We start from the raw sequence: 27,815 nt of genomic DNA, 5'->3' as shown, positions 1-27,815 counted from the left end.
TTTTTATAAGGACAAATAGTTTCCCTAGTTTAATGAAATTCCTTCTAATGCATTATATCTCATTCATGGACTATTGGAAAAAATTATTTGCAAAATTTGTTTATTATTTATCATTCCAGTATAAAGTGTAACACGGCATTAAATGATAGAACTATTTTCGTAATAGGGTGGTTTCCTATTATTATTTATTTATTGCCTAAATCGAAAGATATTCCTGGGGTGCGTATTTCACGCTTTTAGATTTTTAAATGACGGTATCTATTTTTCACGATTAAATGAAAAGTGAAAATTTTCAAGCTCGCGAAAACGCGACGGCTAAGTATGAATGATGGGAAAACTCCGTTTGACGTCGTTCTGGTTCCCGCTGCCGCAAGTGAGGTGACCTTGGGGCGAGGCTTTGAGCGCTGATACGACGCAGGATGCTAGCAGGTAGCAGAGTACCCTGTTAGCAGGTAGCGCTTGGCTTAAATAGGATTATTAATACCTTATCAAATGAAGGAAACTTTCCGACCTTAGGCAGTTTTAATAGGTGATTAATGAGAGATGTTTCCCCGAGCTCTGTGCCTCATGCATGTAATCTCAGACGATGTAAAACTCCTATCTACTCGTATAGAAACTAGGTCCCTGTGACGTCACGTGGAGTGGCATCGCATGGGCGCCAATCTGGCCTTTTTCAAATGAGGATAAAATTGTCCATTTCCATTCGTCTAAAGCGGTACTTCTAAAACCAAATAATTTTTATATTATGAATACACTAATGGTGGGTAACGAGTCGCAATCAATGCCTTTCGTTTTTTTGATGAATGAAACTACCCTATTTTGACTAAATTTTCAAGTTCTGCTTGAAAAGTATTTTAATTCGTGGTCAGTTATTAATTTATACGTAATTTTCAATATTGAAACAATATTTAAGGTCAATTAGCGGTCTAAAAATTCAATTCCATCATAAGATTTTTTTATTCTTTGTTTATAGGTCTAGAGAGTGGGTACCGTTTAGCTATCATTTCTCACCCGGGAGATAAATGCGGTTATATTGAGATGAAAGTTATTAATGAAGGTCCATATTTTGTAAAACAAATTCTCTATTCTCACGTAGTTATAAAGGTATGGGAAATTTGTATGAAAATATTAATGCTTAAGTAAATATCTGTACTTTTCCTGGACAAATATTTGTATTAGAATTATTTAGTACTTATTATGCTGAATGTGTAGCTCTGAGGATAGAAAAAAATTCCAAAACATCGGCTTTCAATTAAGAATTATTCAAAAGAATGACCTCAATTCACACTTTGAAGCTGTGCTATATTCGATAAATTGTATGTATTTAAAAAAAATAAATTTCCAAAACAATGAAAGCTGTGCATAAGATTTAAATAAATCCCTTATGAACGCAGTAGCCACAAAGTTGCGACTGAAAGTGAAACAAATAGGTAGCGAATGTTATACTGATGTCGTAGATTATGCTGCACGAGTTGATTTATACACCAATTTAACCTTACTCTCTAATTGTCTTCCTATTGGCATCCTTCGGTGGCTTTCCCTCGGTCGAGACGAGGGCGACCCGTGGCTAGGGCGGCGGGGCTCTGACACGGCCAACTTCGCTTCGCTGGAGGGGGAGAGGTGTCAAACCCCTCCCCATCTTTCAATCCAATTGCTTGGGAATCGAGCCCTCCTCCCAATTCTCTCTCTCTCCAAAGCCAAAGATAATTCGATTTTTCAAGCGATCAAATCAGCTGCAATGAGCGACGCCCCCTTCCCCACCCTCTGCTGATCTTACATCCGCCGTGCATCTCAAATTGTGCGTCGCCTCGGTGCACTTGCAAGTGCAATCGCCGCTCCCACGTGGCTGCGAACGCACATTTCGTACGCATCTCTAATTTTATAGAATCCGATGCGAGTCTTCCGTTGCCTCTCATGTGTTCCTCTTAACGTCACGATTGGCGACTCATATCAAGTTCAGCAATGTCTATATATCGTGGCTGTTCATTTTACTATTCCAATTGGGGCATATTTTGACTTATGAATCCATTATTTCTTTTTATTACTCAAAATACCATTCATTGCGTACCTCAACCCCTGCTGCCTTCTCTTGGGCACTCGTAATGAACGAGAAACTTATCAATCTTTTTCTTTTCCGCAGTGTCAAGAGCATTGAGATATCTTTTCGAAATCTTCTGTAGCATTCCAGTGTGCTACGAAAGATTACGAATGGATTACGAATTATGGTACGACTACAAAAAGCGTGCTCTCTCAGGTATTTACCAAAAAAAGTACGACTCATCGTCTCAGCGGCATATTCCGGCATTGCAGTTCGCTCCACTATCGATGAGCTGCATTTCTATGACGAGGAATCTTTCTCAAGCACCGAATGTTTTATCGTGTAATGTAATAAGTCATACTTAACTTGCTTGGTTCGCCAAATTGACAGACTATTACTACCCCAATGCTTAGCATAAATAAAGATGCTTCTGTCCTGTGCCTGGCTTATTTTATTCTAAATTAACGTCGTATGATTTGTACTGACGAATTGATACACAAAAAGCTGCCGGAAATTTTCCATAATTGCTATTTGCGGAATTTATGCGCGAAAAATTGCCAGTAACTTTAAATAAACAAATTTGTTCTAAATCCACCAGATTAAGTCTGGAGCATTTGTCCACGTACCGACGAAATTGAATCGTCTTAATTCATCTGTTGCACTCGAGTTCAACGAGTATTTTTGTCGCGCAAAGAAGATTCGTGCATTTTGGTGTTTCGCTGAAACTCAGTTTCTCAATTTACGGGATGTAATAGTTAAATAAATGACAAATTTATGATTAAATTTCAAAGCACTGCATGTACCAAGTGACTCTGTACGCAGTCATACGCACGGAGCCAAAGTTATACACACCAACCCTGCTATCCGGCCTCTGACCGCCCACCGGGAGATCCGGGTTCGAATCCCGGTGAACCGAAATATTATTTCATGGTGAACTTCATTCTTGGTGCATGTGATTACGTTTGATCCAGAACTGGAGTGTGAAGGTGAAATCTGTATTCCCTAATGCAGCGGTTCCCAAACTTTTTCTTTCCGCGACCCATTTTAGCTCATTCTTTTTAGCCGCGACCCCCTAAAAATGGTCGTCCAAGTTTAAGTACGTTGTTCACCATATTATTAGTATCTCGCGACCCCTTTCCGAACGGCCTACGACCCCCTTGGGGGTCGCTACCCCCACTTTGGGAACCGCTGCCCTAATGTATTTATCGTAAGTAACGATTTTATGGAAAATTTCTAGGAGTCTCATTGCATACCTGGATAAAATTAACATATTCGCTTATGTAGAGAGAACTAGGGTTGGTAATAAAGGAAAATGCTCTCAAAATAGCTCAGTTGTACAGGAAATGAACTGCAGTCACGGAAGTCAGAGCATAATTATGAATGGGTTCACTATTTATTTATGACTGATATCTGGATGGATAATTATGAGCACACGGTTTTATATGTCAAGGCCAGGTAGTAAATGATTTTATTCCCTGAAAGCAGCTTAATTATGGTGAGTGGATCGCAGTCATAGCCCGTCAGTGTACTCCGAATATCTCTCTGGTCTGTTGCGAAGGCGCCATGACGCCAAGTTCCAGGGTGATTTAGTGGTGAGCTTGACAATTCGCGATCATTCAATATAGGCACAGAGTGGACAAATTTAGTTTACCCTGTCTTTAAGAATTCAGGGGACTCACTACCTTTGCGTAACATGTTGTTGCGGATCATCACGATTTGCAGTTTGGTCACTTTACCTTGGCCAAACTGCGCTAACAGTTCACAGTTAATTGTAATGCAAGGATGAGTTAGTGCAGTGATTATGCGGAATTTTTCATTATCTCGTTGAATTTTTGGGAAATTAGAGCTAAAATTTACATTTTCCGCAGTTTTAAACAAATGTTAATTCTTTAAATAGAAAAATCACGTAATAGCTACTCTTATGTCATCGAATGGAAGCATGATGTATTATTTCATTTAAAATAAAAACCTGTATTATTTAAAATTATATCAGATATTTACAAGGACGTAATCACCCGGACGGAAGTCCTAGGACTCTTCTGTAACCCTGGCTAATGTTGATGTCGCTCTACTCCACGTACTGTAAACACGGGCTACTTTGACGCTAGGGTCCTTCTTTGGCCCAAAAATAAAATTAAAGGAAACGTATTATAATTTGTGGCAGTATTTGAGTATTTTAAACAATTTCGGGTAGTACCGCTAGGGAGTAGTATCGTTGAAGCTGCCTGATGGTTCAAGTGATTCCCCTGTGAACCACTAAGTAGTACCCCCAAAATTTGTGTTATTAGTGAAACCATGTGCAAATTCATCCTCCCAAACTTTGTTGTCCACAAGACCCATATTTTCTTGAACGAGCAATGTAAGTTAATTTTTTAGAACACTTTTTAATCGTTTATGTATTTAACTTTTTGTGAAACGCAATGTATTTTATCATATTCATATATATTGAAATAAGTCCCGGAAAGCTATAAAATACGACTACTTTGGCCTAGATTTTGGGCCAAATTTGGTCTTACTTTTACGAACCCTTTTTACTTTAAGCTATGGGTTTCTATTAATAGCTTTCAAAATATGTAGTGGGTATATTTCTATTGTGTTTGTTTTTAGATTATCATGGATGCCCTACAACTACAAACGTCTTCCTGGGAGGCGAAAATATGGTGACTAAAGTAGCAAACACCTTCAAAGGTTTTTATAAACCTCAGATTTGGTGAAGTTACACAAAGGCAGGCTGCCGATCATTTAAAAACCCCCAGAGCACTATTTAAAACCAGTTTAAGAATGCATTTTCAAGTTCCCTAGGCCACCCTAAAGCTTTTCGCAGGAAGAAGAATTACCTTTTGCCGTTCATATCGACGAAATGTGCGATTATGGTTTTCCGCTCGATGAACTTGAACGTCGTTAAATCCTACCTCGCTAGGCGAGGAAAGACTTTGCAATGTTTTTGTGTCAATTTTCCATGCCGTGACCGAATAAAGTTATTCTTTAATAGGCACCCTCAGCTGACAGTTAAGTTGTCATCAAACATTAAAAGAAATCGTGCTCAGATCGTGCTTCCCCACTGAAAATATTTAAAGATGCTATAAAGAGCAAGGAAGAATCGAAGAAATATGTAGAACAGGGAAAATTTGTCATTGTTCTTAAATATAATTTAACTGATAATATAACTCTTTTAATTCAATAGCATGTTTTTAAATATCCAAGTGCTTCTTTGCCCCTAGCCTTTAAACATGTCTACCCTAGTGAAAAACTATCTTGGGCCAGTTAAGTTACCCTATCCGTAGGGTAGCATTGGCGCAAAATTAAAAACCACGTAAAAAATGAAAAAAAAAATGAGTAAGAATGTGTGCGTCAGCTGAAATATAAGATGTTATAGTAGTATAAAAAGGTTACCCAAACCTAAATTTAGAAAAAACTATCTTCTTAGTGAGGAACTTGTTTGAAACTAATGAAAAGTGGGCCAAAGTAGCCCTCGCTCACGGAATGCGGAAATTTCCAGAATGTTGGCGTAAGAATGAAAGGAGTAAGGCGCAGCGAATCAAGACGGCGAGTGCTGAGTCATCTTAACGAGATGTCCTCGGACGTGCTAAGACAAATTCTCGTCGCTCAATCCGCCGCCATTTAATTCCTCTCTCGCCGTGAACTTGACGAAGTTGTTTTCCGTGGCGCTGGCATCGCTAGTTTCGTCCCCTGACCACCCTCAACACACTTCCCACTCTCGAGTCAACTCATGCACCGTCATCCCAGGCGTCGCGACGTCCTAAACCCCCTTCCCCCACCCCTCTCACCCCACCCCCACTCCCCTCTCCTCCCCACCTCAAGCGTAACGTGGCTAATCAATGTAAGCAAGCCCAAACGGCGCGATCAAATCGGCCCGTACACACACGACTCTCTCCGCCTTCCCCTCTCACGCTGCCAGCCTCCTCCGACACATTATCTGTGGTCTAATGCGGTGATCAAATGTGAGGTACCAATGTTACCAGCGAGACGATTGAAGGCAGGCTTTTGGTGAAGGCGTTCAGCACACACGAAATAATGGAGGAACTAAACCAAATCGACAATTGGCGTCGGGAAGTGCCCGAATGAACAGAAAACAGGCGCAATCAATTTCACTTTGAATTTGGACATTACGGTTTTTCCCTTGAGTTTTGTAGTTTTTCTTTCTTTTTTTTGCATTTTAAATGTTTTATAGTTTTTTGTCGCTAGTTTTCGATATTTTGTACTTTTTTATTTAAACATTTTCTTAATTTTTTTCCTTCGTACAATTTAATCTAGTTTTTTTATCTAAAATTTCTTTTCAGTCACTATCAACGGTAGCTGAAGGCCATTACAGAACACAACAGAACAATTAAACAAGAAAAATAGTATACTTGTTGTCAGTGTTTTGAGCAAAATTTTCTAATCGGTTGTCACTTGTCCGTGATATATGAACTCGGTCACATGCATGCCTGATGTTCGCCGGTGTGCACTTTTTTCATCGAGGCAGTTAGTCCCAACATTTACTTGGACCGTGGACGTCACCCGTTCAGCATTTCTCGGATACATAGACAAGTATCGCCGTGAGTACCTGAAAAAAAATCTGAGTGAGCGTCAAAATGTTATTTCCATGGAATATAGCTCGGAGGATGTAGTACTAAGGGTGATTTGTGTCCGAAAGCTAAGGTAGCGGAATTATTTGCAGCTTCAGTTTGCTTCGCTATCATTGACATTCTTTATTCTTATCTACTCATTCAATCAACTTTTGGATTGCTGAATCAAGAGCTAAATAAGTTAAACTGTAAGTAACGGCACCTAGTTTTGGATCAAAGAAAGTCCTAGCATTTTCCTTAGCATCATTCCCATGCTAACAATAAGTTACTTTTATTTGTGTATCATCAATTAGTTCCCCTAAGTAACTCCAGAGAGAGTATCCTATATCTGGCAATAGTTTCATTGAATGAAAGTATTTTCTGTATTCCGTTACTTTAAATCTACGTTGCGTGTAATCCTCATGCATAGTAATTAAGTCCCGACGAAGTTCTGAATATTCATTTCGTGTTAATCCGTGACTTTTGTGTTTATGTGTACGATTTCGTGAGCACACGCAGGGCCATTTTTCCGTTGGAATGTTGCCCCGGCGGCGTGGTCAATTGCGCTGCTCGCGGGCCCCTTGCCCTCTCCTGCTCATCCCTCGCCCGTCAATCATCATCAAGATCTCGAGTTCTTGCATCCATGGCCCTCGTACATCGCCTCGCCACGAATCAGATTTATGTGAAGCGGCGCCAAGGAAATGGACGATGGAGCTTATTCATCGAACCCTCACTTCGCTACAGAGCTGCTACATTTCACAATGAATGACTAGGTGGTAATGTGCTTGTTTCTTATTTTTGTGTACTCGAGTTCGATCTAACAGTAGGTTGGCCAATATAAATATGTTCCTATCTTATGCGTGTGTTTTGAGCGTATTTATATCAAGTTATCCCTTTCGTTATCCTGAAAACGAAATGCTTCGTCAAATTTGTGTTTGCTGCGACGCAAATGAACAATGACCTTTTTCAATCCAAACCACTCTTCTTTACAACCACACTAAATTCATTTCACAACTAATGCCGAGATGATGGCATGCTTTTTCCTATCTTTCGTATGCTCGGGTTTTATCTGGCAATGTTCAAAGTAGGAGAAAACAATACTTTTTGCACTGATACTTTTATTGTACGCTGCTTGAATTTTTCTGCCCTGCATTGAGTCCCGATGGCGTCATGAGTATGCGTTTCGCCTTAAGTGTTCCAAGCCGTCAATTGAAATAAATTTCACGTAGTGCGTGGTTCTCGCTTCAAATGCTCCAGACTGAGTACGAATTCATCACAAGTGTCACATTAGTTTCTCATACAATCTAATTATTACCGAATTTTCATTTCATTTTTCCGTGCATTTTTAAGCACTTATAATTTGTTGTTTACGTTTTTTTTAGGTTTTCAGCAATTAGCCTTATTTTACTATTATTCCTATTCATGGATTTCAAAACCAATTTTCCCCCTTCGATTAGTAAATAGAATTTTCTCCTTTTTTAGGCGAATGAATTTTTGTAAGCCAATATCTTCATCTTATACTGGATCATTAGAATTAGTGTTTTGGCTTGTGAAAGGTTGTAGCCATTTTTCTTGCGTATAATCGTAAACAGCCTTATTCAATATTTTCATGATATTAGAATTAGTGATTTGACTTGTGAATAGTTAAAAGCCATTTATCAGCATATAATCATTAACAGCCTTATGTGGATGTGCAATTAAAACTTCTGGAACTTGGCTGAGCAGTTAATTTCGGTAAACTAATATTGCAAATAATCAGTATTTGAAGTTTGATAAAATATTGATGGATGCGACGGCGACATTCTCCTCGGTCTCACCCTCGATGTCCCGCAGAGAAGTGTTTCATGCACTTTGCATTTGCACTCGTCATGAAATATCCGAGTTCGAACTTCGTTACAATTGTCGTTTCATTTTCGCGAAAAATTTCTGCACGTGACCTCCTAAATGTGCACCACCAACTGTCGTTCAAAACATTTCGCCCTTTTTTCTCTCTTGTTTTCCTCGGAGGTTGCAATACAGAATGCGGACATTTTTGTAACCCTTCGTAGGATGCTCGTTTATGCGTGGAACTTCGACTTCAATCTAGCTGCTTTGTGAGGAAAAAAGACTGATTTTAAGAGCGTTATAACTCAAGGATCGTGATCATGCTTAACGCAAGTACCTCGATTGGTTAATGTCAGTCCTTTTCAACTAGAGTTGCAGCGAAGAGTGGCTTATCTCATTAGTTTGATGGACATAGTAATACGGTGCACTTAAACTATTGGCTTATCTGATGGTAAAATTTTATGGCTCACGTCTCCACCGCTTGGTCCTCTCAAGAGGACGCCCTAATTATTTTAATTACTTTGTCTTTTACCGTGACTTATTACTGGCCTGAAATTTATGATACCATCTTCAAAATTTTTTGTCAACATTCTCCCGTATCACAAAAAAAATGAAAGGAAATAATGCAATTTTAATATTTGAGGTTTGCGTTTAGTTTGGTAAGATTAAGTATACTGAATACACCCTGAAAATTTCCTGGTTATCGGGTAATTTTAAGAGAAGTTAATATGTCACAGAGCAACTCCTATTGAGATGAAGTTCTGTCTCCCCCGGAACGTCTTCTCCCCGAGGCCACTGCTTCCTGCCCACATGACCTCTTACAAGCGAATGCATTCTATTGGTGCATGGGCGTTTAAAACACGTGGTTTTTGGCGGTTACTCGTGCAGAGCGTAGTCTGTTAACTAAATTCGTACGAATAATACTGATTAATTCAGCAACGAATGTGAAATTACTCATCCAAGTTTATCTTTAAAACAAATTTATGGTAACTGACCGGATTTTTTGTTGCCATTCACCTCTACTAGGGTTGCTCGAAGATAATTTTCTCAATCACTAGCTATATCCCCAAAAGACTCGGAGGATGTCTGCTATGGTTAAAGTGGTTGAGCAAAGAAGAACAGGTACCTTTCACAAAAGATGGACCGTAGTCAAATCTCTCCGTCAACGCACGCCATAAGTTTCTACTACTGAAAAAGTCACGGATGGTGAACTCACCTTCCGCCTCTCGCCTGTTAAGGCAACACTTTCGCGTACTACTCTCTCAACTTATTTGCATTTTTTTTTGTGATTTTGTTTTCTTAAACCTGATTGCAATGGTTGGTGTCACCTTCAAGTTCCCATGCTTAATCTTCTTCCCTCACTATTTACCATCTACTATCATTTACTATCTCTCATCATCATCAATAGTCAACAATCATTAGATTGGTTTAACACAGCTCTCCTATCCTCTCTCCTATCTCCTATCCGCTAGCCTTTTGATGGCGACGTATTCATTCTCTGTAACATCCTTATAACCTGTTCTATATAACTCATTCGGGGTCATCTCTTACTCTTCTTCCCCTCCACCTGTCCTTACACGATTGTTTTCATCAGACCATCATGTCTCATAATGTAGCCAACTTGTCCCGTTTTCTGATCATGATTTTTAAAACACTTCTCTTTTCTCCCACTCGTCTTAGCACTTCCTCATTACTTACACGATCGTTCCATTTTTATCTTCATCATTCTTCGGTGGCACCACATTTCGAATGCTTCCACTCTTGACTTCCCTGCTGCTGTCAACGTCAAAGCCTCGCTCTCATTGTAAAAAATGCGCCATATGTAGCATCTGATGATGAATAGTCGTTTACATCACGATGTTCTCATATCATCTGGGATGTCTGACTCCTCGGCTTCCTATCCTCAGACGAAATGAATGCGGAGGCGAACGAATCTACGATAAGTAATACTAGCAGGGAGCACTTCAAAGACGATAAAGATGGATAAGAAGTGCCTATAAAGCAAGCGACAAGGTCTCCGCACCAAGCAGTGATAGCAGCCGTGACCGTGAAGGAGGCGAAAGATTCATAACGCCATGATAGAGAGCAAAGTAAAAAAGGGGTTCAAATGCTTTGAATCTAAATAGCAATCTTTCCGCAAAACGTTTGTAGAGATTTTACTTCAAAATTTCATCAATTTAATTAATTATGCGAGCTAAAAGACGACTTTGCATAAAACAAGACATTTGCCGGCTCTTTAATTGAAGTCCACTACCGGTACGCCGACATCGTTAGGCGTCATTCGAGCCGTTGGGCGATACTTTACATAAATGCGAGCATAATCCATGATATTGCTGTCGTAGAAGTAAGCACTGAATATTACCACTTTAAAAAATAATCAAATTGTTGCTGGATAATGTTTCTAATATTTCCGGCAGAGTGCTTTACCTATTTAAGCTAACGAACTCGGCCGCAAATCAAAGGATCCGGGTTCGAATCCCAGTTAGGGTGAATGATTTTTCCTCTCAGGAATTTCGCACAAGTCTGCAAATAGATTTTTTCGAGAGGTTTCTGGCCCCTTTTGAAATGACTGCATGCTACTGAAATTAGATTACCTAACCTACCACTTATCACCTATGCTAACAGGTGTTTCTGGAGAAAATGTAATGAATAGTGTTAGAATGAGAGGCTGATGAATAAATTTCGGCCAGATGATCAAGTAATAGACTTTTTGATTTAATGTATTTTCGGTTAACAAAACGAAGGCATGTGAAAGAAATTGAAGTCAAAGGAAAGCCAATTGTAGTTATCCTTTTTTATTGTGACATCCTCAACACAATTTAGCCACATTATGCTAAATATCCTCAATAATCTCGGAAAATATATAATTCAGGTAGAGGTATATAGTTATTTCAATTATCATTCGCTTTTCCGCCGAGGTGATGTGCTCTGCGCAATTCGCAATGGCACCATCATTTTCTCCAAGTATGCAAACTATAAGCGGGATTACTTGTGCCGTTGGGCGATACTTTAAATAAATGCGAGTATTATGCATGAAATTGTTGTCGTAGAGGTAAGCACTGAATATTACCACTTTAGAAAATAGTCCAGTTTTTGATGGATAATTTTTCCTAGGTTATTATCGCAGCAAACAAGGAAAATTAGTCAGCCATTAACAAATCTATTGCTATTTACTTTATTACTATGCAATGCTAACTACTATTTGGCTCCAGAGGTCACGCTAATAAATTCAGGAATTGATTTTTCGGCATAAATACTTTTTTTTGTAGCTAGATAATTTATCGATAAGTTACTATCGAATTACATGTCTAATTTAATATCTAATGTGTAAAAACGTAAATATACTTTGTCTTAATAGAAGGACATAGTTTTAGGGATAAACCTATACGTAGTACCGTTTAAGGGCATATATCTATATTTCGAGACTTTCGAGAGTCTTGTGGAAGTGGTATCGTCTCTTCTTGCCCAAAAGTGGTCTCGCTCGAATTCTACCCAACGGTCTCGTCGAAATGAGACGAGAAAGTCTCGAGTCTCGCGGCAACACTAATCATCAGCAAATCGCCGCATACTAATTCTTTCTCCGTGGATATTGACACTCAAAGCCTTCTTCGTCATTTTATTGATAGTTTTCTCGATGTAAACATTTAAAATGACGGGGAACAGAGGGACGGGGGACTCGACTCAAATAATTCCCTTTTTCTGCTTCTGCACAGCGGGATCCACATTTTATCATGACTACTTGGTTTTTATACGAACTGGGTACAATTCTACGATCAATGTATAGCACTCCCATTTCTTTCAAAAATCTCAACTTTGAAAACCATTCCACACTATCGAAGGCCTTTCCCAAGGCGACAATTGCTATGAAAGGTGGTATGTGCTTCTCCATTCTCTTCTCTAGAAGTATGAGCAACCTTTGTGGCAAAAATACTTCTCTTGTGCCCCCGATTTTCCTGAATGCGAATTGGTCCTCATACAGGAATTCTCCACATTCTACATATTTTTACGAAAGATAAGGGTTTCGCCGATAATTTTTGATGAGAAAACCCATGCGCTAAAGTTTTTGCATTTTCAATAATTCTGAAGCAATTTCAATGGGTTTACATTTAAGTTGAGGAAGCCTTCTCCTGCGCGTCGTGAATGGTTGGTTTGTTTTCAATACATCCTGTTGAAGAGTTGGCTTCATTTGGGAATTGGTTAAATATTTCAGTATCAAGTACAAAAAATAATGAACAAAAATCAATCTTTTTAATTTTGATGGTCATTATGTGACATAGCGGTCATATTGACCCTTTATTTCTTTGCTTGTGTTGATGCAGTATGCGTTGTGTGAGAGAAACATTTAAGTGAATGATATTTAGTCAATTGTCACGAGTATTAGAAAAAAATAGATATATACGAAATAAATCTGTCAATAAAAATTAGTTTGCATAACTATTAGCATTTGCATTTATATAGCTTTGCGTTGCGATCATTTTATTGATTCCATTCTCCTTACTAAGCGAACGTATCTGCTAGTTGGAAAATCCATGCATTGACCCAAAAAGCCTGCGAATCTATTGGCGAAACCTCATTAGTCATCAACTGTGTTCAAATGTACGGTAGAGTTCCTAATGTCGTGGATCCCTTGAGTGTGACTGTAAGCGAAAGCCATTGCTCTATTTAAATACATGAGCATGCTGAGATTGGATAGAATCATTGCACCTGTGAAAGTGGCTCGTTGCTTAAGACACAAGAGATAGGTCCTAGGAGTCTCTTCGTTTCATTACTAGAAAGTGCGTAGTTGAACTTAGTGCGACGTTACTTTTAAAATGTATTGTCGTCAATCCCCACGAAAACTGCCTTTTTGATCGGCATCCTCTGCGAATTTTATTACTGTCGTAGTGCATTGCAAGTTTGCGAAAAAATGCTCAAAATCATCGTGAAAGTGGAGCTGAGGGGTAATCTTTCCCAGACATTCTAGTAAAATAATATAGCGTTATTCAGGTCGCTACATAGATCGGAAAAGTAATCCTTTTTCTTTAAATTGATTTACATAAGTCTCCACTCTCGTCGCTGAGGGACAAAGTGATGCGAGGATCTCGGAGTAATAATATGTAATTAAGGGCTCCGTAAGATGTAAAAAAAAGGGCACCCTAATTTATTTACATAGTGATTTGATATATCAAATTCATAAAATTTAAATGCTATTTGTCGCATCTAAAGACATTATTCTGAAAAATATTGATAAAAAGGGGATCGCCTTGTACACATATCCGCGCCGCGGGCATTTTTGGAAACCTATTAAAATGCGACCGAAGTGGCAACAGAAAGCAGCCTTCTTTGGGGTGGAATAGGGCCTTATCTATGAATTCCCCTTAGTATTCACTACCGCAGTTATTCCCAGTTTTTCAAAGTCTAGGTAATGAATGGTTCACATCGTCGCGTCTTTTGTGTTCGCCGTGGGAGAAAGAATCGTAGGACGGGAAACGGAGAATTCCGTCGGAACAGTTGTAGGTGGTGAAGGGAGTCGGGTGGGTCCCATTTGACTTGCTCTGAGCCCTTCCCTCCAATCGAGCTTCGCTCACAATCTAAGCCCCTCGCGCCGTTTCTCCCTCTTTATTTTCTCCCATTTTCACAGTTTCACTAATCTTCGGAATCGAATTGGCTAAATTAGTCGGTGATACGTTGCACAATAACTACAAAAAATATGACATGCTGATTATTTTTCGCTGAGGTTTATAACTACATGAATTCTAATCTGATATAAAACATTTGCCCTAATGATACTTTTCTCCACAGTAATTATGTAAAAAATGAAGTATAGATAGTTTAAATTCAACTCAAACGTTTTTCCTTGATATAGTGGAATGGCATTTATACAGTTTGATCCTACCTTTTCCATATTTTTTAAAATTTGCATGAAAATTATTTCAAAATTAATATTTTCGTACTCGCTTATTTCCTTTTGTATTTTATCAACTGAGCGGTAAGATTATACCTGCGGAAATACTCGAGAATTTTCGTTCGGTCATTGGTCCCATTCCATATCATAAATCCAAAAAACAAGATTCGACTGCGCGTGATTCAAACCGATTTTGTAGTTCGTAGAGTGTCGACCTATTTCCTTAAAGCCGATCCATCAGTGACGAGAAAAACGCGAGATGCATTGTCGTTTAAGTGATGAGCCCCACTTCCCCGCTTCTAGTGATCTGTGTTCGACTCACATGTAATGAATCCATTGTAATGAATCGCCCACGTTCGTCACCAACAGCACCATATTTTACTGAAAAATAAATAAAACTTTAATTTAAGAATAATATTAAAAGATTTAATAAGTCTTTCCATGTTCTTTGTTACGTCCTTTGATGGTTCCCATCGAGGCAGTATCGTCTTGGGTTATCTTTCCTTTCCAGGTCCAGGGGATAAACGTTTGGTACGGATTGGAATTATTCCGATCAGACATTAAGATTCAAAGTGAACGAAAAATATTATAATTTGAAAATGATCATATTTACGAATCATTACAGGAGCTCACTTCGTCGTCGGAATAAAAATTTCTAACTCACCAAATTCCGATCACGACTACCAAACACTCGTAGTCGCCCACTCTTAGTGATAACCAATTAGAATAAATCCCATCAGTACGGAAGGAATGAGGTAGACTATTAGCGGGTAGAGCACTAGGCTGCTGATACAGGGGTCCTGGATTCAAATCCCGAGTAAAGCCTTCAAGACATTGTATTAATAATTCTCCAAGTGCAAAGGAAAGGAAATACAATTTTAGCTGCCCTACTCTCTATGCTAGCCCGGTGCACAGTTGCCCTGTGGCCTTGTCTGGGATGCTTGTCTTCTGCTCTATCCTCGCCTATCCAAACAACTCTTGAGTTGAGTAATTGAGTGACTTATGAGGAGGAAGCGATCATTGATGAAGTCTTCGGTAGCTATTTTGACGGTGGGATTCGGCGCTCTTGCTGTTCCGGTGAAACTTCACAATACCCGTGGTCGGAAGCCAATTGCTTGGATGGAGGGAATCGAAGCCCTCGATATGGGTGCTAATTCTCCCGTAGAATTCCAATCTGAAGTCAATGAAACCGATCAGTTACTGAAGGCGGAGGGTGTGGACGGTGGGGAAAATGATAATACTAGAGAGAATGCAAAACTGAGGGAGGAAGGTGTACAGCGCTTTGGATTGGGTCCTTCGCCAGTGCAGTGGAACCACCTCCGCTCTACGAAGAGAAAGCGACCTAGGCAGTCTTGTCGAGTACACATGCGTCTGTCCATGAAATGTTCTCACCACGCGATTAACTCAGAAGAATTAGATGGAGTCGCTCTGCTGCGCTTTGTTTGTTGAAGTGAATTCAATGTTTGTTGCGCGTCAATCCTCATGTATACTTCTTTAAAGGTTAGCGGAAATTTTCGGCGTTGGTACTCATCGAGTCAGTACTTAACGGTACTTTTGGATAGGTAATTATCTATTAAACTTAATCAATCTCACAGAGCATGTAAGCGGGAGATTTAAATTTTCATTGTTAAATATTTCTGCAAAATCCGCGGCTGGGTATTTAAATGCATATTATTCCCGCCTGCGTGCCAAGGTTGATTTATTTAGAGCTTATATTTTTAATAAATATTATATTTTCGATTTCGTTACTGAGTAATGCTATCAGGATTTTACGGAGCAGTATTATCAAGGAGCTTGATAATGTTATTCTGAAACGAAGCCCGGTCGGAAAAAATAAAAGCTCATATGAAAATGTTTAAGTTCCAATGTTTTCAACTACTACGATGAAGGATATCCACGAAGTTACGACCGATACAATTACTTATTACATTTACGGCAACAAGCTAATTGTTAGAGGAAAGCGTATTAGACCAGGGAAATAGTGACTCCATCTGATCCCTGTGAATTGATTGTGCAATGAGTGCATATCGTGAACGGATGAACTGGTTTCTCAGTGCTTTCGGAAAACTTCAGTCTAGTCCCCTTTGTAAACGACTTTTGCGGAAGCGAATCAGGTTTTGTCCTCCACTCATAAAAGTTTTCTTCGCTGAAGAATCTTAATGTGTCCATCAGTCGTAAAAATGGATGGGTATTGGGTATTTCGCAGAGTATCCAAGGAATATATTGATTGTTTAGCTGTATAAGAGTGATAGTAATATGCTCCATTTACTATTTTGTTCCGTTTTAAAATAAATTTCTATGTACAGAGCTATAATTATTATTTTATGTATACAAGCAATGCAATGGATCCAACCATAATGAAAAATTAAGAAATAGAAGTTCACCACTTCCTTTAAGCATGCATTTAATATAACCTACCCTGTTTCACGTCCCAGATTGATTGTTAGAGGCAGCGAACGGGGTACAACTACATCTACATCTTCATAATGCCCTGGGAGCCACCTCTAGGGATATGTCTTGGGGTGATCAATCACCAGCATGCAGCATGCAATTGGACTCTCACATGCACACCACATGGTCCCAAAAACGTCACGCATTCAAACAAATTAAACATACTACATGCTGTTAGAAATAATAATAAAATTCATTATCATGCATTAAGTTGTACATAAGTTAGTAGGCTACACTACAAGTCATCCAATCTACTTATGAGTTATAACGCTGCCGTTATAATCTCTTATTGATCGTGGAAAAAAGACATTCTGAATCTGTCTTTTCTACTGTTTATCTCTCTTATTTTATTTATATGATTTGATCTTCCGGGGTAGGTTTTAGGTGTAGCTTGCTTCACTCACGCAAAACCTTATAGGTACTGCATTTCCTACAACTTTGTTCCGCGAGCGTTAGAAAGATAATGATGCATCGGAAATATATTTAGCATCAACATGTACGCAGAAAATTTAATTATTTTTTCACTTTTCATTATTTTCGAAAACATTTTCATTATTGAATATTTCAGAAAAACCCGTGGCTGGATATTTCAGTGCATATAATTCCCGCTCGCATGCTAAGGTTAATTTATTTAGAGCTCACAACTGAAATAAAAGAAGAGAAGATGATTGTATTTTATTAAGAATTCTTAGGAAGACGAACATCAATTTTTTGTCCAGTATTGAGCGTGTCAGTTGTTTAATAAGTAAAGGGAGAACACATTCTCCCTAATCAATACTTTTCATGTGGCAGAAAGTGTTACCTTTGATGGTAATCAGCCAAATACTTTTCTAACCACAATTAACTGTCCGAATGCGCTTCAATATCACGGTTACAATATTTTCTCAGAATTTCATGACCGTGATGCGATAAACTTGCGTTTTTATGTGAAACGATCAAAAATTGTATCAAATTTTATTTTGAAAATGAATCTGTTTCATTATCAGTAGTTGTCGTTATGCGTCGGCGGGTGTATGAATCAGTCTGGGACATCGCGCATTATAGAAGATATTTCATGTACCCGATGTATAAAAACGTTCCCTACATAATATCTTTATAGTATATTTTATTTTCCGATGAATTTCTTTAAAATTTCTGCGGTGACTGTTGCAGACCTTCGAATATCCGCTGACTCATGGACGCAGCTTACGCGTTGGAGATTCGCGTATTTTTTTAAATGTCCCGGTAACACGTTCAGGCGAATGAGCGGAGCAGAGAACGTCGGGGAAGAGGAACGTGGCCACCTTCACTTGTTTATGCGATCCATTGCCACGCATCAATTACCGACAGTCACGAGGGGGAACTGGTCAGACCTATTCACTCGTATAGTTTCCTTTTTGTTGGGCAAAGGAGCCTCGTTTCACGATTCCCCGTCTCTAACTTGGTATAGCGATCGGAAGCGTTGGTGTTCACAAGAAGGGTTGCGTCTTAACGGTTGCGTCAAGTCCATCCGAGTCAATGCCGAAGTTGTTCAAAGAGGAGGAGGAGATCGCATCCGAATTTGGTCTCCTCGCACCCCATCCACTTTATTCATTCTCTCCCCCCACCCCTCCTTCCCTCCCCACTCCCCCACCCACGATTTCCCGTTGCCGGGCAACGAGGCGACTCGAGGGCGCGGATTGGCTGGATGGGCCGCCGCTCCCCCCCTCCCTCCCCCGTGGCCGAGATGTTGTCGGCGGCGGAGGGGGGGGCAGGATTAATGTGTGGCCCTGGGGGCGGGATGCGTCGACCGGCCCTGAGTGCTTCCCCCGCGTCACATTGAATGCCTCGATTTGGTCTGTTAACGAGCCTCTCCCGGCTGCAGATAAATTTATTTCCTTGATGCCATTAAGGATGGGATGCCGACGGGAGGAGTCGGGCGCGGCGCGGCGCGGCTTCCCTCGGACACAACGCCCGCTCCCGAGCGCCGCACCCGAACGCCGCACCCACGCCGACTCCTCCTGCCCCACTCCTCCACTTAGCACACGTGCTCCGACCGCGACCATTTGCATTCCGTGACTCCCCTCGCTCCAACCCACTCTTCCCAGATATTCGCTTCAATTCTGTCAATTATACACTCGTAATTTAATGTAAAATACACAAAAAGTCTTGAGCTTGGTTGACTGGTCGAAGTTGACCGCTATGGTTGTCGACTTTTACATTCAACTCGTGCTTGTGGATGAAGAGAGTGAGTATTAGTGGTGCTTTGCAGTCACTGTCAACGCGTATGAAGCTAGCGTCAGAGTCGAATGCTGTATGAGTGACATTCGACTCTTGAGCCAGGCTTGTTGATTATGTGTATTCTCAGTTGCCCAAATAATCGATTGGTATAATTACGTGGAACTCTTAAATGTGATATTTAGAAGAAAAATAATTATTGCAAAATGAAGAGATGAACGACAGTATGTCTGGGCGTCAAAAGTATTGCGTTATCGACTGGAGGGGTAGCAGAATGGACCGCCGCGGAGATGCTGTGAGATGGATGCTAGGGGCTGCGCCCGAGAGGATGGTTCCAATTTCATTGTTATTTCTGATCGGAAATATTTACCCAGGAAAGTCACAAGTTGGAGCGAATAAGGCTGGCGAAAAATAATAACACTGTTATTTCCACACACGTGCTAGGTGGGGCGTTTGTCGTATCTGGTTATTTTTCCGCTGAGCCTAAAATTTTCATTCGACATACTCTTGATTTAGTATTATTGCTGTGTGAGTGTTATCTGGCTGACTTGTGGTAATAATACTATCTTAGCATCATCCCTACCATTTTCTGTCCTAAAATTTCGAACCTAGCAGGCAAATGGCAGTAGATTGGTAGCTACTTGCCACCCTTCGCTTAGACTGTATGCCATTTTTCTCGTAAAACTTTGTGTATTTCAGCCATTTGAGTCAACAGGATGTATTGCGTTTTATATGTAAGTCAAGCTACACACATTTATGTTCTATTTGCAGGCCACCCTGCGTTTCTCGGGAAGGATAGTGCCCAGAGAAGTGGATATCTGGTAACTTGGAATTCCTGGTCACATGGCTGCATTTTTAGGTAAAGGAACAAAGCAGATATGATTATGGTATGCGTATGTAACAGCAAACAATGTAAAAAACGATTTCCGCGCATGGAATCAGCTTATAACCTGCTCCACAACAGTGATCACTATGTACGTCCATAGACCATACGCGCTGTGTGAACGCATACCCCAACAAAATGGTTGTATCAAGAGGATTAATGGTTAAATGTACAATCATTTGAGTTACGCTTTCCCATTGAGCGTGCCTAGAGGTGTCCCTACTCGGCAGGATGTCAAGCCGCAGAAGTAGTAAGACGTGACGTCATCCTCTAGGGCATGAGGGCCAGGAAAGTAGGAAGTGAGCAGAGATAAGGAGCAATTTTTATCAGCGCAGGGTTTACTCGGAATGTGCGGCTTTTTTCTTATTTTATGGTTTAAAAGTTGATGTTGAGAAAGAAGCTAGTGCTTCCAAAGCTCCAAATTATATTTTTACCGGTCAGAGTTTTTCTTTTTATGTGTTTGTGTTTCTGTTTTGGTGATAGTGAATCGCTTTTGGTAAAGGTCGCAGAAGTATTCAAATTTGATATCCTCTACAATTAAATGATTGTATCAAAAATATTTATGAAATCTTCTGTTACTCTCAATAGATCAATGGAAACTTATCTACTCTGGCCTAATTACCTGATGTAATGATGACAGTCGCCGTATTTGTTTTGTAAGGGGTGCCTATCGCACCTCACTCCACTTTATTCATCCGGCATCTAAGTTCTTCCTCGATTGGCTGACATTTTACCGGACAAATGCTCGAATTCCTAGGCCGCGCTCTAACTGCCTCGATAAAGAATGCGTGATGATGGGGGAGAATATGGGTGTCCGTATGGTGGGTGCGTGATGGTCCCCTTGGGTGCCTTGGTTCCCCTCGTCACCCCCGGCCATCCGACAATCGAATAGCCATGCGATTGGCCAATGAGTGGAGGCTAGGGATTATATCTCACTCAGCGTCAGCTTCACAGTAAATACACACCCACGGATCCCAAGTGACCATCGGCTGAGGACAGCATAGAGAGCCGTGACGTCATCGCCCGACGTCATCATCACGGGCCAACAATCCGAAGAGTGGTGAGGTGTGCCGCTATACTGTCTGATAACCTCTTCTAATGTGGCTGGCTCTTCTCTTTCCCGTTAATTACACAGGCCAACAATGAAAAAACTTTTTTACTGAAAATACCTTATTCTTATGTTTTTAAAGTTGCTGAATCAAAATATGATGGTTTTAAAGTTGTATCACCCACCATTTATTCACATTTTACAGTTACATTTATGACATCAAGCAATATTTTTAGAATTTAACAGATTTTTTATAGTTATAATAAAGTTGAAAAAGTAGGTCTAATGAACGAAGATAATGGGGATTACTGTTGGTACTTCACCGAGAAGTTCAGCAAGCGATTCATCGCAGAAAAGGCTACAAAAGAAGCTTCAAGGAAAAAGGGAAAGAAAATGTAGACCAACTCCAGTTGACTAGTGAACCCTGTATTATCACGCTGTAGTAAATACAAACAATTTTAACACGATATAGTGAACAGTAAATACAAACATTTTTATGATGTAACACAGTGTTTCATTGATTTACCCATATACTGCATAGGAGTAATAGACTAAATATTAAATAAATATTGATTGGAAACTATGGGTGATACAAAAAAACTAAGGCCAGGTTTGGATTCGGCGCATCAAAATCTATAAAGATCAGCTATTAAAATAAAAAAGTTTTCAAACAAAAGTTTTTGTTGGCCTGTGTTATCCGTGCTATGTTCCGGGTCTTCCTCTCTCTTTCTTCCCATCCACTTGCCCTTCGACGATTGCCTTCGTCGGGATAATCCAATGATGTGATCTTTGGATTTTCCTCTTTGATAGAAAAATCTTACAAAATCGTTGGCACTACAAATTATGGTTTCGCTAATACTGGGCCCAGGTCACTTTCTTAGCGACGAGGGTATACACTATCCCGCCCTTCCATTCCTATCCCTACCATGGAGGCGTCGACGGGCTCCTATGGCGGCGGCGCGGCGCCTCCATCCTTTTTTCTTCCCATTCCCCTCCCCTCCCAGGGTGCGTGGGCGCATCAGTTGTATTACTGGGTCCCGACCCCGGTGCGTTGTAACCTTCTAAGGACCCCTCTTGGGTCCTCATTCTCTCTGTCTTCGTCGGGCCATTGTGTCTTTTGATGTGCCCTATTAAGTTTTCCAACGCCATTGTTATGAATGATAAAATAATAGAGATAATTTGCCATCGGTAAGGCGTGGAAATTCTTTTTCCTCCCAAAAGCAAAGGACATGAATAGATCCAACGTCGGACTTGGGCAAGATGTGAGGGCTCAGGGGAGCCCTTCGAGGATACAACGCACCGGGGCCGGGACCCAGCTGTCGTGCTGATTTGCCCGATCACCCGGGGAGGAGGTTGGGAAGGAAGGAAAAAGGAAAGAGGCGCCGCCGCGATAGGAGCCCGACGACGCCTCTGGGGTAGGGAAAGGGTTGGAAGGGATGGGACGGGGTAAAACACCTCACCGCTATGGAAGCGGAAAGGGCACACTTACTAGCGAAACCAGGCGTCAGCCATTAATGTGCCAACGATTTTGGAGGATTTTCCTATTAAAGAGAAAAACACAGCGATCAAATCGTTGGGTGGTCGAACATGGGCAGCCAAATCTCTTACCAGACGCGTCGAAGTTTTCCTGTATTCTCGAACGGTTTAAATGTCTGGTGTCTAATAACCTCCCACGACACCCCTAGTGAGCCGGCTTGCTTGGTATCATGTAGATGTAGATTTGAGTAAAACGGTAAAATTTCTAGGGGAAATGCATGTAAATAGTTTGTAATTAAAATCTTGATTCCTCTCCTTCGAGAATGTCAATGCTAGGGAAATAAAAGTCTCGTTCGAGATGAGCAATAAGTAAACACATGCTAATTTTGGAGTCAGCCGGTCAGCGGTTCTCCCAGGACAGAGACGATTCGGACGGGTGAGGGATGCGCATTTTGCTATGGCCATCTTCGTCGCGTGGGACGAAAATCGTTCCTCTTCTCATTAACTCCGAGGCGTCAACTTTGGACCATTGAATTCCCGAGTTTTCCCAAACTTTGAACGCGCTGGAGAGAACGTGTGGGGACTTCGTCATCGGCTGTTCTTTTGAGTCCCATTTCCACGGCAAAGGAACGGAAACGTGGTCATTGAGTACTGTCCATATCCATCCCACGAAATCTTACTCTATTATTACCGAGGGGGCCAGGGACCGTGAAAATTGCTTCAGTTGGTTTGGTAATCGGAGGGCAGTAGTTTGAGAATAGTTTCCTAATAGGATAGTTTCCTTCATCAAAGAAAACGAAAGGCATTGATTGCGATTTATTACCCACCATTAGTGTATTCATAATATACAAATTATTTGGATTTAGAAATCCCAGTTCAGACGAATGGCAATGGTCAATTTTAACCGCATTTGAAAACGACCATATTGGCGCCCATGCGATTCCACTCAACGTGACGTCACAGGGACCTAGTTTCTATACGAGTAGATAGGAGTTTTACATCGTCTGAGATTACCAATGCATGCATGAGGCACATACTTCAGGGAAACATCTTTTAATAATCACCTATTAAAACTGCCTAAAATCGGAAAGTTTCCTTCGTTTGATTAGGCATTAATAATCCTTATTTAAGCCAAGCGCTATCTGCTAGCAGGGTAAAAAAATCAAAGGAAACCACCCTATTAAGAATACGCATCACTTACCGCTCGACCGGCCTTTTTTACATGACGAATGACTCGTTTGAACTTCAATCATCTTTAAATTGCTGTGCTTATACCCCTATCAAAGTTTTCCTGCGTCTCAAATTTGACTATTTCGCCTCATTATTTAGCCAAATGTAATATTTGTATATTTGATATGACAGCAAGGTTGTGCTTCATGTGCCCGGAAAATGTCAAGATCATAACATAAGTGTTGAGCGAGTAATACTGCTGGATGTCAGGGAAAATGCGACCGGTGTTGAGAGAGTGATGCGTCCTCTTAAGCTTGATGAATGAAATCGATAAATTTGCATTTCCGTAAACGTTGTCTCGCTCCGTTTCGATGCGGATTTGGCCTTGACTCCAGTTTCTCGTGAGAAAGGGATGCTTTTGTTTTAGGGTAAACAACTCACCTGAACTCTTGCTTCGGTGAGATTGATCTTCATCGCCAGGTCCTCTCTCGTGAATACATCCGGGTAATGTGTTTGCGAAAATGCTGTCTCCAACTCCTCGAGCTAGTTACGAGTCCACGGTCGAGCATGAAAGGCAATGGATATGGGTGTGATTTTAGTTTTGGGCTTAAAATGTTGTGTTAATAACAGTAACACACATTTTCTCTACTTATTGTAACAGTGCTAGGAGTCATTTATATCCAATAATCAATTATTATAATTATTATTATCTGGTTTCATAGAAATATGAATTTTCAGCCATTTACATGAGTTTGAAGTACTCGCGTAAATTATTAGTGTCATTGAGTTTAGCATCAAGCTTTGGATTGACTTTAATGCCAATGTATTTCCATGCTTTCTGCCCACTCAACGATATTAGTTACGTCGCCGTGTCTGTATTTACGCCAGCCATCTAATTTTTGCTCTTTATTAATAAAAACTTGACATTTTGATTTTTACACCAAGAGAAAGAGTGTGATGTACAAGGAAAATGACATTAGCCATGAGAATGGATATGCTTACCTGCTGGAGCGTGAACGTCGTCCTGTTCCTCCGCTGCTTTCTTCGAACGAATGTGTCTTCGTGTATCGCCGGGTGGTATGTGTAGCTCGTATCTGTGGAATACATGGAAGGAGGTCCATTATCTTTAATCCTATTACTATGGCGACAGGGGTACAGTCAATTTTTATACGGGAAGGATGCATCTCTCTGCCTCGCATCGGGTCTGCGCTTGGTCTCCTCCGTTACAAATGACTCATGAAAAACAATTTACGTTACCATTTTCATCGTGTCCAGAGAAAATTTCGTTTTGGAATTTGCCTGTATATCAAACGTGTAATATTACGTCTGAGGTAATGTTGATGTTAAATTTATAAATTTTAGGGGCATCTGTTGAAAAGCGTCTGCACCTGAAACTCCCAGAGGGTGTCAAGAGAGCGATGCGTGGCGAGAGATGACCCGTGGAGCGGGAGAGACGAATCCCACAAACAAAAAAAAACCCACGGCTCTCGTCTCACAATTGAGCCGTGGACCATCGGCATAGAGTTTCCGACCAGAGGGCCTCCGGTTCACATCTGGGCGCAGGCCTTTGCACACCCCTCAAACGAACGCGGTTCGAGGTGGGTCAGGGGAATGGATGGGCCCTCGTACCTGAATTTTGTGCGGTTGGTGGCGTAATCAGAGGATTATTCAAGTGGAGAGAAGCCTCTGCGAAGGGATTTTAGTCTATGGAGGTCGATGCCGATGTTCAGAGAAAACAGGTTAGGTATTTAAGTTTTCTCCGTGTAAAATCGGACACAGTTTTTTTATCTTTAATGCTTTTACTTGAATCAGTAGAACAATGTCTCTCATTAATCTGAGTTTTGTCTAATCTAATGGATAACTATACTTGCAGTAAGATAATCCGCACGTGTTAAACAGTAATACGTTCAAAAATTCCTAAGTCAGTCCTTTATAATCAGTTGCACGCCAGGGTTTCATGAGGGAAATAACATGAGTTATGCATGGAATTAGTACGGTTTATAAAGGGTTTCCTGTTATTGTGGGAAACGATGACCTTTTTACGAGACATTTTTTGCGAACTGTATATTGAATATTCTTCGTAATCACCTAATGTAGAAAAAATACGGTAAAATTGATTGGTGTTATTATTTTAGCATTGTATGCTTTCAGATGGTAAACAATAATCATTGATTCCGCAAGCGGATGGCGAATACGTATTTATTTTTGGGTTGAAAATCTCGGTTTGGTCTACGCATGCATACATTTTGAGATACCCCTATACATCTTACGTTAACTTCTTTAATTAATTGCGTTAACGTATCTTGTATTATATTTTTCAAATATATTAGGCATGAAGATACGAGATAACTGCATTAACTCCTGCTGTAATTTTTAACTTTTAAAATATGACCTCTTGACGTATAGCTCATTAATAAAGAAACATGCTTGAAGACATTTCGAAAGTTTATTTTCCATTTTGAAGGCTTATTATATGAACAGATGATAAGTACAATTAATGAAAAAGTGGTCAAGTATTGAAAATTAGTTTACATTGCAAAAAATAAAATATTTTAACAAATAGATTAATAATTTAGAAAAAAATTGAGGAAAATGATGTATGATGCATACCGTTCGTGTGCCTTTATTGTACTTAATCGTCTAATGAGTCTTGAGAATGGAAAATAAATATCCGAAACGCCGGCAAATATGTTTGTTTAAATGAATGACGTCTATCTCGAGAGTAGGTATTATACATTGAAATATAATGCTCAACTTTAATACTTTCAAAGTGTTTCAATGAGGTTTTATTGGCATATTTATTAAAAGTGGTAACATTGTATTAGTAGTATTATATGTCTTCCTGAACTGTTCTGGATATTATGATCTATTATAACGTCTCTGTTTTACGTTTAGCGAACTTATTGAATTTGACGACTATGTAATACTACGATATCATCAAAACGAAAGTTGTTTTAGTGATGTTAAATTTTATTCCAGACTTTAAACATGCAAAATGTGTCACATTTGAAGCTGTCTCGCGTCACTGAAAGTCTACCGCTAAGTTTTCACGTGCCAGAGAGCTTTATTGATCACACTAGTGTTCCATTCAGTTTTTGCACCTTTAAATCTTAATTTGCTGAGTAGCGCTGTTCAAGTGAGTAAACGATTCCTTTGTAACCTCACGGAGCCAAATATGAATTCGACATGCCAATTTATCTCTTAAAATGTTTTATGTCTATTTGAATCCAGCAGCCGACGTGACATTGCTTCAAATTTACTTTCGTGATTGTTTTTTTTTTCGCTGTTGCCTTCGTGCATCTAGTTGGCAGACGATTCTTTCCGCCATTTGTAGTCATTTCCAAGTAGCACCATTCTCCGTGAGTACAGAGCGTATTTTTGCCTCCTTCTTGACTTTTTTCCTGGATCAATAAACCGAAGCGTTGGGTGCCACAGTATCAACAAATTTTAAAAAGCTTCCTAAATCAAATTTTCCCCTTAAGTTTGAACCATCGATTAATCATCAGACGTATTTACCGGTCTTCAATCCTCTTTAAAAGGCCGTATAAAAGCATTAATGATGTACGAAGGAACAAAATAACGATATAATATTCGTACATATGTGAATTAACGAAGTTACGAGGTACTTAAGGAACTCTATGAGATTTAATCCTCTCAGCAGAATCGAAAAGGAAATTCCACGCGGGTACACTCAAAAGGGACAGCTAGCAATTTATAAACGCGAGGCAATATCTCGTAACATTAATAACGATGAGAGAAGCGAGTAGATATTAATCTGGCCAAAAAATTTTGTATAAAATGAAAGCTGACCTTATGCAAGAAATCGATGTACACGTTAAATAAAATTGATATGTTTAATTTCTAACATGAAATTAGAATAAATTGCGTTTTTTATTGCTACTTCAATAATTCAACCGGAATATTGGTTGGGATAGATAAGCTTTTTTGTGGACAAAGCCACAGACGTGCGAATAGGGTAGTTTCCTTCATCAAAGAAAACAAAAGTCATTGATTGCGATTCGTTACCCACCATTAGTCTATTCGTAATATACAAATTATTTGGTTTTAGAAATACTGGTTTAGACAAATGGCAATGGTCAATTTTAACCTCATTTGAAAAAGGCCAGATTGGCGCCCATGCGATGCCACTCCACGTGACGTCACAGGGACCTAGTTTCTTTACGAGTAGATAGGAGTTTTACATCGTCTGAGACTACCAATGCATGCATGAGGCACGGAGCTCAGGGAAACATGTCTTAATAATCACCTGTTAAAAC

General features: G+C 40.0%; 1 protein-coding gene across 1 annotated transcript in view; it reads right to left on the bottom strand.

The window, feature by feature from the left end:
- LOC124171212 (diencephalon/mesencephalon homeobox protein 1-like) overlaps nt 1-27,815 on the bottom strand; it is a 177,008-nt gene that overhangs the window by 89,307 nt on the left and 59,886 nt on the right. The window contains exons 3-4 of the mRNA XM_046550353.1: nt 24,541-24,632; nt 23,980-24,081 (exon numbers count right to left, since the gene is read on the bottom strand). Of these exons, the coding sequence (XP_046406309.1) occupies nt 23,980-24,081; nt 24,541-24,632 (194 nt within the window). The remainder of the gene's footprint in view (nt 1-23,979; nt 24,082-24,540; nt 24,633-27,815) is intronic.

The sequence above is a fragment of the Ischnura elegans genome, chromosome X (genome assembly GCF_921293095.1).
Source record: "Ischnura elegans chromosome X, ioIscEleg1.1, whole genome shotgun sequence".
Classification (NCBI taxonomy): Eukaryota; Metazoa; Arthropoda; class Insecta; order Odonata; family Coenagrionidae; genus Ischnura; species Ischnura elegans.
This window is presented reverse-complemented; position numbering and strand designations above follow the sequence as displayed.